Source organism: Musa acuminata, chromosome BXJ1-8, assembly GCF_036884655.1.
Source record: "Musa acuminata AAA Group cultivar baxijiao chromosome BXJ1-8, Cavendish_Baxijiao_AAA, whole genome shotgun sequence".
Lineage (NCBI taxonomy): Eukaryota > Viridiplantae > Streptophyta > Magnoliopsida > Zingiberales > Musaceae > Musa > Musa acuminata.
In genome coordinates this window covers 42624148-42639060 of record NC_088334.1, presented here as the reverse complement: position 1 = coordinate 42639060, position 14913 = coordinate 42624148, and the positions used below count along the sequence as shown (strand labels likewise).

Below are 14913 nucleotides of genomic sequence, written 5' to 3'. Positions count from 1 at the left end.
CTCTCCGTCTCTCTTCGATTCCTTTCTTCCCGCAGTCCTTTTTTTTTTTGTCTCCTGTTTTCTTCTGTCTAGAAAGAAGAGGAGTAGAAATCGGAGCGAGGAAGGGAACTCGAAGGAAAAATCGTGGCATCTGGATCGAAGAAAGGAGACCGATCCAAGTCCCAGTTTTTGCATCGACGGAAACCCTCGCCAATTGATTACGTATGGGTTCTTGTTCTTATAGGGACCAATATTCTTGCATTTTTCTTCTCTTTTTTGATTGAATCTGTGATGTGCTCTCCAAACCCTAACATGGACGTTTCTCTCTGAAAGACCGCGTTCTTTCGATACAAAAGGGCCTCGATTTGATCTGTCCTGCGCCTTCTCTGAAAATTATTGCTTCTTGTGTGACAAGACTGAATTTTGAAGCGATCTACCGTTGTATTAGTTCTACTTCTTTTTTCCGTTTGGAATTAGGATGTTTCGGTCAGATGAATTAGTTGTTCCCTGTCCATGTGCATTGATGATACAAAATTGTTCTTTATTAACATGGCATAGCAATTAAGAGATCCATCTCATCTACTTTTGGTTTACTTTGTCCTAATTTCTACAGTTCGATGTGAGATGCGTGATATGCTCATGACAATTCATTTGCCTTTCTTTATTGACTAAATTTGTTATATTTAGGGGACTTTTTGCATGGTCATAGAGATAACACAGATTGGGTTAAGCACAATTTGAATTTGTTCTCTATGTGCTCTCAGATCGCTCCTTGTTGAGTGAAAAATGCAGATTGACCCAGCCAATATAAAGAAATGGAATGTCATTTACCCGGTCTACATTAACTCAAAGAAGACAGTTGCTGAAGGCCGCAGGATTAGTGCCACAAAAGCATGCGAGAATCCCACTTGCATTGAGATTGGTGATTGCTGCAGCTATCTCAAGATTCCATTTGCTATCGAGGTGTGCCAACTTACAATTCCCGCTTCTGCCTTGGTCGCACTGAGGTTGCAAACTATTGTTACATCTTGCTTTGTTGATCTGTAGATGCCTTCAAATGTTTGCAGTTAGACAAGGCGTATCCTCGGGACTTCATGCAAAGGGGGAGGGTCAGAGTCCAGCTTAAAAGAGAAGATGGATCTCTCTGGAATTCTGAAATCGATTCAAGTAAGGATCTTTATTTCCAGAGTCTTCTGCATAGTGTATTATCCTATTCCCTATTCATGTAGTATAAAAATGTCATTGTCCTAGCCAGGTATGCCAACTGTGTTATAGATGTTACTTAAGAATGTTGAATTAAATGTTTTAGACATTGGATGATCTTCAGATTAGTCTTTTTTATGTCGTTGGAAAGGACAATTTAACTCTTCTAAGATAGAAGAAAAGGTTTTATCTGGAAGACCATATACCTAAGGTATCCCTAAATCAATGTGAAACATATAACAATAGAATGAAAGCTCAGTATGTACCGTGTTAGGAATATGGGTTGTAGTAAAAATAGAAGCTAGTGATGGGAAGAGAAAATTTTCAACATTCATTTTATAGACGACAAAGAAAACTGAAAATTTACATGCTAATGTGCTAGAGTATTTGACTATTGAGGAAGATTTTAATTTTTAGAAAAAAAATAGACTGTTAAGTCAGTGATTCAGATGATGTTTACAACACTGGCGTTCTTCTTTCTTTGAGATAGACAGGAAAATTTAAAGAATATTTCATTATGAGATATGAAACAAGTATTCACAGCAGGAGGTGTGATTGCCATGTTGGGCAGGAATGAAGAAGATTTGAGAGAGAAAAAGGCTAATGTGATTGTTGATTTTTCTGTATGCTGTGGTCTTTTAATTGCCAATAGTAGGTTCAAGGATCTTATAGGAGTGAACTCATCTATCTAAGAATTGTCTGTGATAGCAATCACCATCTTGGCCACAATGGTGTTTTGGGCTTACAACTACTGCATTGCGACAAGTGTTTCTGTGGTTTCAAAGTTTGTGGCGGTTGGCATGGTTGCCACTATAACAAGATCCGCTTGTACTTACAACAAGAAGTGAGAATATCCCAACTATATATAATTATTTATATATAGTACTGAGTAGAAAAGATAAAAGATTTAATAATAAGCACACACAACATGCCTTTGATAATGAGATGCAATCTTGAGGCCAGTACATGAACAGAATGAGATGATTCAATCCTTACCCTTGTTGGCGATCGACAAAGTCTATTTCATGCTAGAGAACTTCCGTCTGGATGTTGTTAATTTTTGGATTATCATCGCCAAATGTTCAACCTATTGGTTTTCTTCTCATTTTGTCTTGTCAATGGACTTATTGGGTGTCAACATACTACAGAAAAGCAACTGATGCTGAGGATCGCAGAGTTGATCCCGAAGCACCATGGAAGGACCAAGAAGCAGGAGCCCGTCAACACTTCAACTGCTGCAGGACCTTCAAAATCCGGAAAGGGAGGAAGAAAGAAAAAGTGATGATGCAAGCCACCCGGAGATGCATCGTCTCTCAAAGACTGTCATGACCTGTGAGGGTGTTGCGTTTTCACTACATTCGAACCTTACTTTGTCATGACAAACAAATCCCTCTAGCTCTGGCTTCTCTACATTTTTATCTTGTCGCACTGTTACTTTCATATTGGAGTATTTAGCTTCATTATTCGACAATGTTCAGTGTCACCATTTTGCAGCAAAATCTCACTGGCTTTGTTTGAAACATGGATTGGTAAACTGGAACTTCTCCCCCCTCCATTTCTTCTCCTGCAGCTGACAACTTGAGAGTACAAAGATTTGGCTCAAATAACTCGAGACAGTGTCGCTGCCTTCCACAAAGATGCATGTCTCTAACATACAATCCATAAAAACCAATGCTTTCCATCTAACCAGCAAAAATGAAGGACATGCTTGCATAAAACATTTTCTATTTTGTACATGTGTGAACTTGCTTAATATTCATCCAAGTAGCTGTACAGAGAGTCGTCCATCCATGACCTATTCCGCTTGAGCAGGGACTTGAGAAAGCCTCTCTTCTTGTTCGGAGTCTCTTTGCGTTCAGCACGCAAGCTTTTTGGAAGTGAATTTTGGGACTCCAGATGAGACTGCAATTTCACCAATAGAAGAGAATAGTCGTCAATCGTGGAAGAACTCTTTCTTTTTCTTTTCTCATATGTGATCATTTGCGACGAAAAGACCACAGAAGAAGGAACCAAATCATCCCACCTGCTTCGATGACTTGGGAACGGTTGGTCTATTTGCTGCCGATCTTGTTCGTGCAAGTGGATTAGAAGCTCCAAGCGGTGAGGTTGATCTTTTCTCTAGATTAAAAAGATGAAACTACGAATCATATGCATCTCAACTTAATGAAAACAGTATTAGCCAATTCCAGTTAGAGAGTACCCTCGGAAGAGATCTTCTCTGCTTGTGGTGAAGGTGAAGTCGAACGTCTGCTGCGAGAAGGTGATGAGCATTGTTCTCTTGTCGAAGGAGAAGTGGATCGTGAAGGAACATTCCTACATGTAGCACCAAATACTCATCATTAAACTTCACCAATCTGGATCGGATTCAACACTTCCAGCATCCTTAAATGGGGAATGACATTTACCTGATCGGAGATGTGCTACGCCCGATTGCTGAACAAGCTTGCGAAATGATCAAAATGTTCTTGTGTTTTCTCAGCCATATATATTCATTCATATGATACGAAAATTAGAACTATACCAGTCTGATGCTGCTGTAATTTGTAATTGTCCTCGGGTGGATGAAATCCTTCATCCATAAATTCACCTAATCACAGCAGAAAGAGAAGAAAATGCAGTATTACTAGTCATCCAATCCAAGCAATATCCAGAATGATGACTGCATTATTGCAGATGGATGCAGTAAGTTTGCCTGGCAGAATGTAGCGCTCGTGATACTTGGGAGGTCTAAGCGAGAGAGATTGCTGAGAAAGGCCTTCGTGGTCGATCGATGCTTGCCATGTACGAAGTCTCTGTAGCAGGAACGGTAGAACAATGGTGAGACGAGGCGTTCCTACGCTTAAAGCATGATTGGTAAAAGGTAATCGACCAAATGGTACCTGCTCGATGCAAGACACTTCAGATTCTGCTACTGAGACCTCATCAACCTCTTCGCTGACAACACTGTTTACCTTACACGACACTGAACCTAAATGATCCACAGCATTGAGAATGGCCTTGACAGCATAATCCTTCAGACTCGTCACCAATCTGCAGAGTAGCTTCGAATTAGGAGGAAAGCTTCTACCATTTCAAATCTCATCCATTGGAGAAAAGCTGATCCAAACATACATTTCTTTCTGGTCATCGTTGATGTAAGATAGTTCAAAATATGCTGCTGCAGAGTATAACTGTGACCTCATATTCCTCAATCCCTGAAACCCAGAAAGCAAGAAGGAAGAAATCAAGGTCTAATTTCATGTCCATGTACTAATAATGTACATGCGCTCGAGGACAACAAACATGGTAGAACTCTCATTTGACTAAAAAAATGGCATATTTAATGCAGAATACAATCAAGATCTGCAGAATAAACATCTAATGGGGATTCCAAAGATCTATATCTAGTCTCCCTCTAAGCTCATATAAGACACAGTGCAGTGGCTATAAACCAATGGGAATGTGAGTACCTTGAGACTCTCTGACAAGAGCAGGCTCTGTTGGATAGGGAGGCCATCCGAGCTTGATATCTCCTGATGGATGGGAGACAGAGAAGAGGAAGGTGAAGATGTGGTCTCCATGGATACAAAGACCTCGATTTGCCCTCTTCCTTCCTCTACAAACCTTGTGATGCAGGAAGAAGGAAAAGCAGATGAGGAACTTCAAAAGTCAGCAACGCCCCCTTCATTCTTGCATAATTCCCATGCCAATCCAAGAGGAAAACTAAAAGGGCCCAGAGATGGGAAAGCATATACCTTGTTTTGCTATACCCTCGACCAAAGCCAAGGTCCAGTTTTTGATGTCAGGAGTAGGATAGGATCGAAGCAGTGCAAGGCAGGAAGGTGAGAGACCTTGCGGATGTGATCTTTTTCCCTGCCGCACTACACTGGTGAGCTGATGCAGCAAGCACACTGACTCCAGAGCAAGAACAGTATGAGAAAAAGGGCAAGAGGGGTGTATTATTGTTCTCTTTAGTTGCCTCTGTCACCCTCAAAATCTGGCCTTTTAAGCTTCAAAAGCATCAGCTATACGGCATGTTGATCATCTTTAAAGCCTTTCAGCCTTTTGGTGGAGCAGGCTGAGCAGGGAGCTCATCATCAGCTTCCCACTTGAAAAGGAGCTACTTGAGGGCTCCTTTGCTTGCGTTCCAACTCTCCCCTCTTAAAAAGTAGATGAACTTTGATTTGTTTCTCATCGAATCAATTGACATGACTTCCTAATTAACATTTGAGAATATGTGATATATATATAGGATTCTTTTAGTTTGCAGAAATTAATATGGAATTCAATCTCAACACTGTTTTACTGCACATGATGGACTCACCTTTTCAGAGAGAGAGAGATAGAGAGAGAGAGAGAAGGAGGGGGAGGGAGGGTCATTGGCTTTCAATCTTAATAGAGGAAGTTGAGCCATTTTGAACTTTGTATATGAACATAAAACGCATATCATATTGGAAAATTGCAGGCTTCTTTCTTTGCCAGAGAAGAGCTTGTCTTCAAATGAAGAAATGGGGCCATGAAGTTTGACAGAAGATAAAATCTTTGGTTTCTGTAATACTTTAACAAGCATTCTTTACTTTTTGCTTCCATCTTGTGTTTGATTCTAATCTATCCCTGTTTTGATTTTTTGACTGCATCTTTACTCAAAGTACTCCTTTGAGCTGGCAAAACATGGCTTGCCAATGCCAGGTGCACCTGATGGTCCTCCATTGAAGACTACCAAGTGCTCGCCATTCCCACACACACAATCAACAACAACACATGCCCTTCTTCTATTAAAGCTGGTCTTCAGGACAGATCAACTCACATGCCAATTGAGCTTTCCACTGTTCCCACCCACCCAGGTTTTCATAGGACTTGTTGCCATTGAATGAAGCAACCATCCAATTTTTTGTTGGTCAATCATGATGCTACATCCTTCTCCATTGAATTGGTAAGATGGGATTCTGGCTCTCACCATTTCTTGGACCTCATGATTGTATTACTACTCATTGTTTGTCTGATGCCAAGTATATTGATGCAGCAGTAGCACAAGCAAGAAATCAGAAATCATGAACTTGTAATGAAGAGCAGATTGATCTGACTGTGAAACCATCAACTAATCAATTTTCAGGCAGTGGAACCATCTTCAAATGCATATTAATAATCAACCAAGAAAAAGATGCAGAGTCACTGCAAACCAAAAGAGAGCCCCCAAATGTCTTAATTGCTGAGGTAAACGACACACTCGATTTCGATCATCAGTCACTGCATTTATTCGTCATCGTTAAGCTACGACACACCCTCTTATTCGAAATATACAAAGCACGGTTTCAAGATACACACAATCCAGCCGTAGTGATATGCAAAGAGTTGCTGCGGTGTTCTTCCTCTGCTCCTGTACGCATTTGGCCCTCAGTCGTTTACAGCAGTCAGCCTTCCCCGACCACCGGACGAAGGCGTGCGGTCGTGCCCGCCGCAGCTCGAATCAGGGCTGTACGCCCTGTGCCGCCTTGTCTGCATGCCAAGCGCCACGCCCATGTGGCTGGGGCTTCGGGCGGCCGGATTAATTGTCGTAGAAGTCCCTCCGCCGGAGCTCGACGAGTCGGCAGCGTTATCCGACCTCGCTCGAGATCTCCTGGTGGCGGCATTCCGCTTCGGCTCGTGAGGTTTGGCCACCGGAACCTGGGCTCGAACCTTGGCCCTGGCCGACTGCGTGGCCGCCATGTAGCTCGGAACCGCCGCCGGCTGAGGCGGTTCATCTCTGAGATGGTAGGAATAGTGCGTGGGGTTGACTGGGCTTCTTCTTCCGGTATCCATCTCGACCGTCTTCTCCGATAAGCCGTCCATGGCGGTGGCCGTGACGTAGGAGCTCACTGGCTGCGGCGGGGGTGCGCCATGCTGGGCCCCCCACTGCTGGGCGCCCATCCACCTCTCCAGCCAGTTCCAGCCCCACTGTCCCTTCTCATGCTCCGGCTGCGAGGTTTGACAAAAGAAGTACGAGCATCGGCGAAGTTTGGGTGGCGCAAAAAAACCAAGGGAGAAGGGGAGGCACAGAAGACCGATACCAGCTGATAAGCGTAATCGTAAGCGGCACCGAGCTTGCGCTGGGAGTTGACCGTGATGGATTCCGAGCTCTGCTGTCGCCCGTCCCACTCACTGAGACGATGACCTCCCCCGTCCACTTCGTCGCCGACGTCTCCTCCTTTCATGAAGTACAAGTCTTGGAGGCGATCCCGCGGTGCTGCTCCTCGCTCCAGGTGGCGGAGGTGGCAGGGGTCATGGTAGGCGGGGGCGGTGGTGGGGGAGGGGGAGAAGAGCAGGTTGCGGTGGCTGGCGAGCTGGAGGCGGTGGGCGCGGGCGAGGGCCTGCACGCGGACGAGGGACTGCATGCAGCGGAGGGTGACGTGGGCCCGCTTCCGGACGTGGTGGCCTCTCACCAGCGCCTGCAGCTTCACGAGCGCCCTCAGCGCCCGCAACGCCCTGCGAGCCTGCAAACGCAGCCGCCGCTGTCATTTCTTCATCAATCTACCATGGCCTCAACAAGTAATATCGAGTCGATCGCAATCAATACAATCTTGCGTTCCCATCCACGGAGTCTTTGGGCATCACTGCGCAAGAACATGAAATAAATGGAGGTGTTGGGTTGAGAGAGTAACCCCACAGTGCAACTTTAGGTTGAAGTTTATTGCGACATGGACGGTGACTCAGTTGGTAGGGCATCGGCCACCCTTTCCCTTTCCCTTTCCCTTTCCCTTTCCATGCCGTGTCATGCAGGGTTTGCAACCTCATCACAATCTAGTGCAAATTCCAAAGATAAATATTATAGGTGAGACTCATCATCTATCCTTTCCCTTGTTCGACCAAGTTAACCTGTCCACTTCGTGGGAGGTTTGGTGTCTTCCGTAACGCAGCTGCGTTGTCAACTTGATTAGCATCACAAGTTACATGCCACCCTTTCTGATATCTAATTGGAAACCGAGCAGTGTGTAATCAAAGGTTTTATTGGTGTTTGATGGTTAAAACTATTGAATTTTTCTATAATAGCTTATAGAAAAAGGAAGATAAAATCCCTTTATAATTAACTCATCGTTAGCATTTTATTAAGCAGGAATTATCTAATAAAAACAATGTTTTTGCTTCGAGATTATTATTATTACTATGACTATTAACTTGATGTTATCTCACGCTACGACGTGGGAGAGCGTGGTGGGGAACGTAGGTGCCAAGGGGGGGGGAGGGGATCGAGGAGTGGTGGTGGCGCTCACCAAGTAGCCGCGGTAGAATGCCTGGATGACGACCGCCGCCCGCGCCTCCCTCGATGGCCGGTCGTAACCCCCCAGCCGCACCACCCTGGCCGCCGCCTCGGCTGCAGCCGCCGCGGCCTTCTTCGCCTCCGCGATCGCCCGCTCCCGTTCCCGCTCCCGCTCCGCCGCATCGTCCTCGTCCTCATCCGCTCCCCAGTACCCGCCGCCGCCGTCGTGGTTGGTCGCCTCCGACGACGCCTCCGCCGGGAAGTGCTCTACCGACACTATGTCCGCGGCCGCCGTCTCCTTTTCCTCCGCCTCCGCTTCCCTATCCCTCTGCTCACACACGACGAAGAGAACAGCAAAGCCAACATCTCAGCTGGCGTCAACAACGGTACTCATGGAGCAGGAGGAGGAGGGAGGGAGGCATTACCCGGCGATTCGATGAAGAGGATGAGTCCTTGGGCTTGAAGACCTTCTTCACAGTCGAGAGCCAGCTCGTCTTCTTCCCCATTGTCCTCCTCAGAGTTCTTAGGAACGCCAGAGAGAGACAGAGAGAGAGAGAGAGGAGTAGCAGTACAAGTGGAGGGCCGCGAAGGCGCCGATGTTATTTAAGGATGGTCACGGGGACGCTGCCGCACTAAAAGCAAAAGGAGAAGACAAGAAAAAGAGGATAAATCTAGCGGTTAAACATTTTCTGAAAAGGGTGGGTAAAATTCCGAAATTCGTAGAGAAAATACACAATAAATAGATTATTATTATATTATTATTATTTTTTTCATTTATCATGTATACATGTTTAATGCAATAGTAGACACATTGATATTTAGATTAATTATGAGGGCTAATTACATGTTTTTCTCTCTGCTTGACCCTTTGTAGCATTGAGATTATTGGATTTTTAAAAAATTATATTAGGATCCTCACAGTTTTAAAATCATTATATTTTATTTTAATTTTAATAATATCATCTTTTATTTTTTTAATGAAATTATTTATTCATGATATCAGTATGGGCACCAAAGTGAAAAGCTATCTATCATCCAGTTTTGCTATTTAGCCAATTAATTATTTATAATTTTAAGTAATTTAAAAAATATATTTTTAAAATAAACTGATTTAGGAATTCAATCAGATAATACAATATATATATATATATAATTAAACCATTGTGATTTATATAATTGGACCATTGAGCCAATTTAAATTAAATTAAATTAAATTATTTAATTTAACTAAAAAAAGAGTCCCTCGAACCCGAATCGATCTATCACATTCGAAACTAAACTATTGATGAACTAGTTTGCACCACTCCTAAGGGTGAGACTCTACGTATCGTTACCTTTGCTCTAACCATAGCCTACGATGCAATCTTGATCTTCCTGTTGGCTCTTCTCCCTTCATGCCAATTAGCCTCACCAAGTTCACTGTCTCCACCCTCCTCAAAAACCACCTTTGCCGAGTTGCTCGCCTCCGTTTAATGCTGCCTGTTTGTACCAATACACTAAAACCCAATCCCCTATTGTACCAAAGGCTTAACGTGTGAAATGATAATTTTTTACCTTTGGCCAATTCGATTCAACACGTGGTGGTATCACGTGCATAGGATTCCATCAAAGAGACAAATAGCATTCTTAAAAATAAAATAAATTATAGTAATTTTAAAAATATGAAGACTCAATATAATTTTTTTAAAAGTTTAAAACGCTGATCCAAACTAAGTAGAGAGTAAAATATATAATTAGCCCCTAATTATGGTCATGCTTAAACTACTATTATTGGCTTTCAGTAAAGCATGGTTATGAGAGTAAAATCGAATCGGCTTATCGCTCGTTTAACTTATTTATTACATCTTCTTTAATCAAATTTAATCGATTGATCAATTTAAGTTTTTAATCAACAAAAATAATTGTAAGACGTCGATGATATCATTTATATTTTTATATAATAATAATAATGATGATGATGATAACAGTTATTAGTTTGAGTTTAAATTGGACATGGAGCTAGGATCTGGACTTTGAGAATAATGAGAGCTATTTGTTTATGATACTTGACTCTGATTTATATTCCAATTGAAAATTTTTTGATGTGCTTAGTATCTTAGATTTGAGTTCTTCACATCTACCCAAATTTGGATTCTCAGTAAATTTAACATTTGGGAAGTTGTAATGGTAAAAATTGATTTAGAACTTTATTACAACCTATGAACACATTTCTATAATATAATGATAACAAGTAATGTACAGTTATTTGATGAAAAATGTAGTCATGGAACTCAATGTATTATTACATCTCTATGAATTTTAGATCAAAACAACAAAGGTGATGATATTAGATCAAGGCATACTCTTTCCATTTCTATAATATAATGATTACAAATAACTTCATAGCAAGACCACTTAATATCAACATAAGCCATCATATCATAATTATAACATCCTATCATTCAATTAACTACTAACTTCAATCTTAATGGTTACCCAACTTACTTAGAAAGATATTCCCAAGTGCATCCTCTAACGCACGAGAGAAATCATATCATCTCTATTTTCAAATCCTTTGAATCCCTATTGACTCAAGTATTAAAAGAGCCTTTCTTTGTTGGGTGTAGTTCTTATAAGTCCATCTATCAAATCTCTTACAAAACTTGTGGCAAGTTTCAAAGCTGGGCTTAGGTACACAACCAATATATGATATCTCATAAACATAAAATATAAATTTGATATCCTACAAAATTAGAATATTGACTCAACTTCATGAACACAACAATCTTATAAACAAGTTGTACCTAATGCACTTTAAATAAGGAAACAAAACTCCAAACATAAAAAACAGAAGGAAAAAAATAAAACTATGTGATGAGAGAGAATAGATGACATCAGTCACTAAAATATAAGGAAGAAAAATAGAAAAAAGAAGAAAAATCTATTTTGGGCCTGTGCGAAAGGGGTTGGAAGTTTGGTAAACATTCTAAAGCTTAGAAAAATCTAAGTTTCGGGTTTATAAGAAAGTACAAAGGAAAAGGAAGATCAAATATCCACCGTGAAAACTCTTCATTTAGTCGACAATTCAACAAAAAAAAAAAAAAAGTGACATATGGGTCATAAATATCATGGATGATGTATTAGAATTAGATTTCGAATATCATCAATGATGACATGGTCAAATTCGATCATGAAATATCTTTTAACACGGATATGGTCAAACCCAAAGCATATGATAATGTTATTATCAAATCCAACCATGAAACATTCCTAACTAGGTTATAATCAAACTTGATCATAAAGTAATATACGATAATGACACGATCGAACGTAGCTATGTTATATTTTTTGATAATGATGTGACTAAATTTAAATTTGATCATGAAGCATCATGCAATGATGATGCAACTGAATTTGATCATGAAATATCCCATAAGAAGATGCAATCGAATTTGACCATAGCATCATATAATAATGACGTGATTAAATTTAACAATGAAGTATTTGATGCGATTAAATCTAGCCATGAAATATTATATAATAATGATATGATTGATTTCAACTATGAAACATCGTAACAAAGATGCGATCGAATATGATCATAAAGTATCATATGACAATAACAATATCAAATTTGACATAAAGCATCCACCAATAAGGATATTGTTGAAATGAATCATAAATTATTATACAATGATGACATGATTGAATATGACTATGAAGTATCCTTTGGTAATCATACTATCGAATCCGGTCATGAAACATCATATGCTAATATTATAGTCAAATTTGGTTATGAAGAGTCATTACATAAGAATGCAATTGAATCCAACCATGAAACATCAGGTGACAATGATATAAATTTAACCATGAAGTGTCCCTCGATAAGGATGTAGTGGAAATCGATCATTGAAGCAAGTATTATACAATGTGAAGCATCCCCCTATAAGGATGTAAATGAATCTAACCATGATGCAATATACATCAATGATGTAATTGAATATGATATAAAGAATTCCTCGATAAAAATATAATCGAATCAGACCATGAACTATTATATAATAATGACATGATAGAATTTGACCATGAAACCTTCCTAACAAAGTTACAATAAAATCCGATCGTAAAGCTTTATATGCTAATGTTGTAATTGAATTTAATAAAGAGTCTCTTGATAAAAATATTATCAAACTTAATTATAAAATATCATACAATAAGAATATGATTGAATCTAGCCCTAAAGTATCCCTAACAAGGATGTGGTCGAACCTAATAACGAAACATCATATAATGATCCAACCATGAAGCACCCCCCAATATATAAGCAATCAAATTTGCTTATAAAGAATCATATAATAATCACATAGTCAAATTCAACCATAAAGCATCTCCTAAAATGAATGCAACCTAATGAAGCATCATATGATAATTATACAATCAATCGAATCATGGTGCCTCGTAATAAGGTGTAACCAAACCTAGCCATAAACCATCATAAGATAATGATGCAATGCCATGAAGTTTCATATAATAAGGATAAGATCTAATATGATCGTAAAATATTATATAATGATACTGTGCTTGAATTTAACTATGAAGCATCCTTGGACAAAGATACAACTGAATTTGACCATGAAGTATTATATAATAATCACAAGATCGAATTTATCCATAAAATGTCACTCGATGATACGTTAAGATCTAGCCACGAAGCATTATACGACGATGACATAATCAAATTTGTTCATTAAGTGTCACTCAATAATGATTGAATTCAACCACGAAGATCATTCAACGACAAACGATAATAAATCTAAGCTAAACACTATGTATATTCACAATAGATAATGTGATCATATTGCTACATTTTGTCTGACTCATACCGTTAACACACAACAGTGGATACATGAGAAAGTAAATGTGTAAGCAACCCAATAACACATCACCCTATAAGAAGCCAAGTGTTTACTAACAAGAATGTCTATTCATCAGGACACGTGGATCAAAACATTAATATTAGTAAGCAAAAGTTTCTATCATCAAATCAGAATTCCTTTTCAGTCAAAATATAGGTGGTTGTTTACTCAATAGATTCATCATTTGGAAAAGGAAAATCATCATTTTGATTCTCTTATTTTAATTTTAAAAATAAATTTAGTAGCCATAAGTCATAATTTTGACATTAAAAATTTTTGAGGCAACATTCATCAAATATAGTCACGGAAACAATGAAATCACCATAGTTGCCTACTTTAAAGAGTAAAAAATAAAAAATTACTTAATAGAATAATAAATAAAAATAATATTTTTGACATTCTTTTGAATAGGCGTTGGGAATTATATTTTTAGAAACGAAACAACATATAATAAGGATATGATACCATTGAATATCACATGACAATGATGCAACTAACCTAAAGCATCCCTCATGGTTGAACCCAACCATCAATCATTGTACGATGACAATATGATCTAATTCAACCATGAACTCTCCCTTAACAAGAATATTATTGATCCGACCATAAATCATTATACAATAAAGATAGTTGAATTTGATCATGAAGAATTACCCAATAAGTAAGTCATTGAACTTGACCATTAAGTATCATATAATGATGACATGGGAAAATCTAGTCATGAATTATTACCCAATAAAAATGTGATTCAACCTAAAGCATCATATGACAAAATGATCAAATCTAACTATAAAGCATTCTCTAATAAGAATATGATCGAGTCCGACTATAAAGCATCATATGAAAAATGACATGATCGAATCCAAGATAAAGTATCTCCCAACTCATATAAGGTTGAACCTAACTATAAACTACTATACAATGATGACGTGGTCAAATTGTAATCGAATTTTGTGATAAAATATATGGTGAAAGCCAATCATAAAGTATCTCTCAACGATTAAATATCATATAATAATGATGCGATTAAATCAGATCATAAAGTATTCCCGAAGAAGGGTATAGTCGAACCTAATTATAAAATATCATATACTCATGATATGATAGAATCTGACTATAAAGCATCATATACGACGATAATATATTTGAATTTATCTGTAATACATATCTCGATAATATGATCAAATTTAACTGCAAAACACCTACAATAATGACCCAATCGAATAACATACCAAATTACTAAATTAGACGATGAAACATAATAAAATATAATAAGTCTAATCGAATGCAAAACAATAACATACCAAATTAGACAATGAAACATAATAAAATATAATAAATCTAATCGAATACTAAATATATTAAAAATAGATGATATGACCAAATTACTCACCAAGCATAACGTTATGCCCTGATAAGAGGAAGTAACATGTGGGTAATATAAAGAAACATCACTCAAAGCCCAATTGATAACTAATCAAGACATTTATTCATCAAGACAGAATATCAATAGTTGCTATGAATTCTTGATGTCTAATTATCTTATTTATCAATCATCCTTTAATAATATGAAGTTATTTTCAGCCAAAAATAAATAATTCTTTATTCAATCAATATATATTA

At 38.8% G+C, this 14913-nt stretch overlaps 3 protein-coding genes across 4 annotated transcripts; 1 reads left to right on the top strand and 2 right to left on the bottom strand.

Annotated features, from left to right (window-relative positions):
- The first annotated feature begins 4 nt into the window (after positions 1 to 4).
- On the top strand, positions 5 to 2653 carry LOC135587932 (signal recognition particle 19 kDa protein-like). The gene is made up of 4 exons (XM_065079794.1): positions 5 to 201; positions 744 to 942; positions 1047 to 1146; positions 2331 to 2653. Exons 2-4 carry the CDS (start codon positions 766 to 768, stop codon positions 2462 to 2464), a joined length of 411 nt encoding a protein of 136 aa, XP_064935866.1. The 5' UTR covers positions 5 to 201; positions 744 to 765; the 3' UTR covers positions 2465 to 2653.
- A 249-nt stretch (positions 2654 to 2902) lies between these two features.
- LOC103995043 (probable protein ABIL3) lies at positions 2903 to 5359 on the bottom strand. Of its 2 annotated transcripts, none has more exons than XM_018829615.2 (10): positions 4917 to 5359; positions 4632 to 4785; positions 4294 to 4376; positions 4062 to 4212; positions 3875 to 3974; positions 3704 to 3769; positions 3588 to 3624; positions 3383 to 3495; positions 3206 to 3300; positions 2903 to 3084 (listed from the first exon to the last, which is right to left on the bottom strand). In XM_018829615.2, exons 2-10 carry the CDS (start codon positions 4740 to 4742, stop codon positions 2932 to 2934), a joined length of 909 nt encoding a protein of 302 aa, XP_018685160.2. In that variant the 5' UTR covers positions 4743 to 4785; positions 4917 to 5359; the 3' UTR covers positions 2903 to 2931. The 2 variants fall into 2 exon arrangements, with proteins under 2 accessions (XP_018685160.2, XP_009413808.2); XM_009415533.3 differs by having other exon boundaries at positions 3588 to 3615.
- Positions 5360 to 6337: 978 nt separating this feature from the next.
- On the bottom strand, positions 6338 to 8981 carry LOC135587930 (protein IQ-DOMAIN 21-like). Its single transcript, XM_065079793.1, has 4 exons — positions 8821 to 8981; positions 8409 to 8723; positions 7209 to 7631; positions 6338 to 7116 (listed from the first exon to the last, which is right to left on the bottom strand). The coding sequence occupies exons 1-4, from the start codon at positions 8899 to 8901 to the stop codon at positions 6556 to 6558; spliced, it is 1380 nt and encodes a 459-aa protein (XP_064935865.1). The 5' UTR covers positions 8902 to 8981; the 3' UTR covers positions 6338 to 6555.
- Positions 8982 to 14913: the final 5932 nt, after the last annotated feature.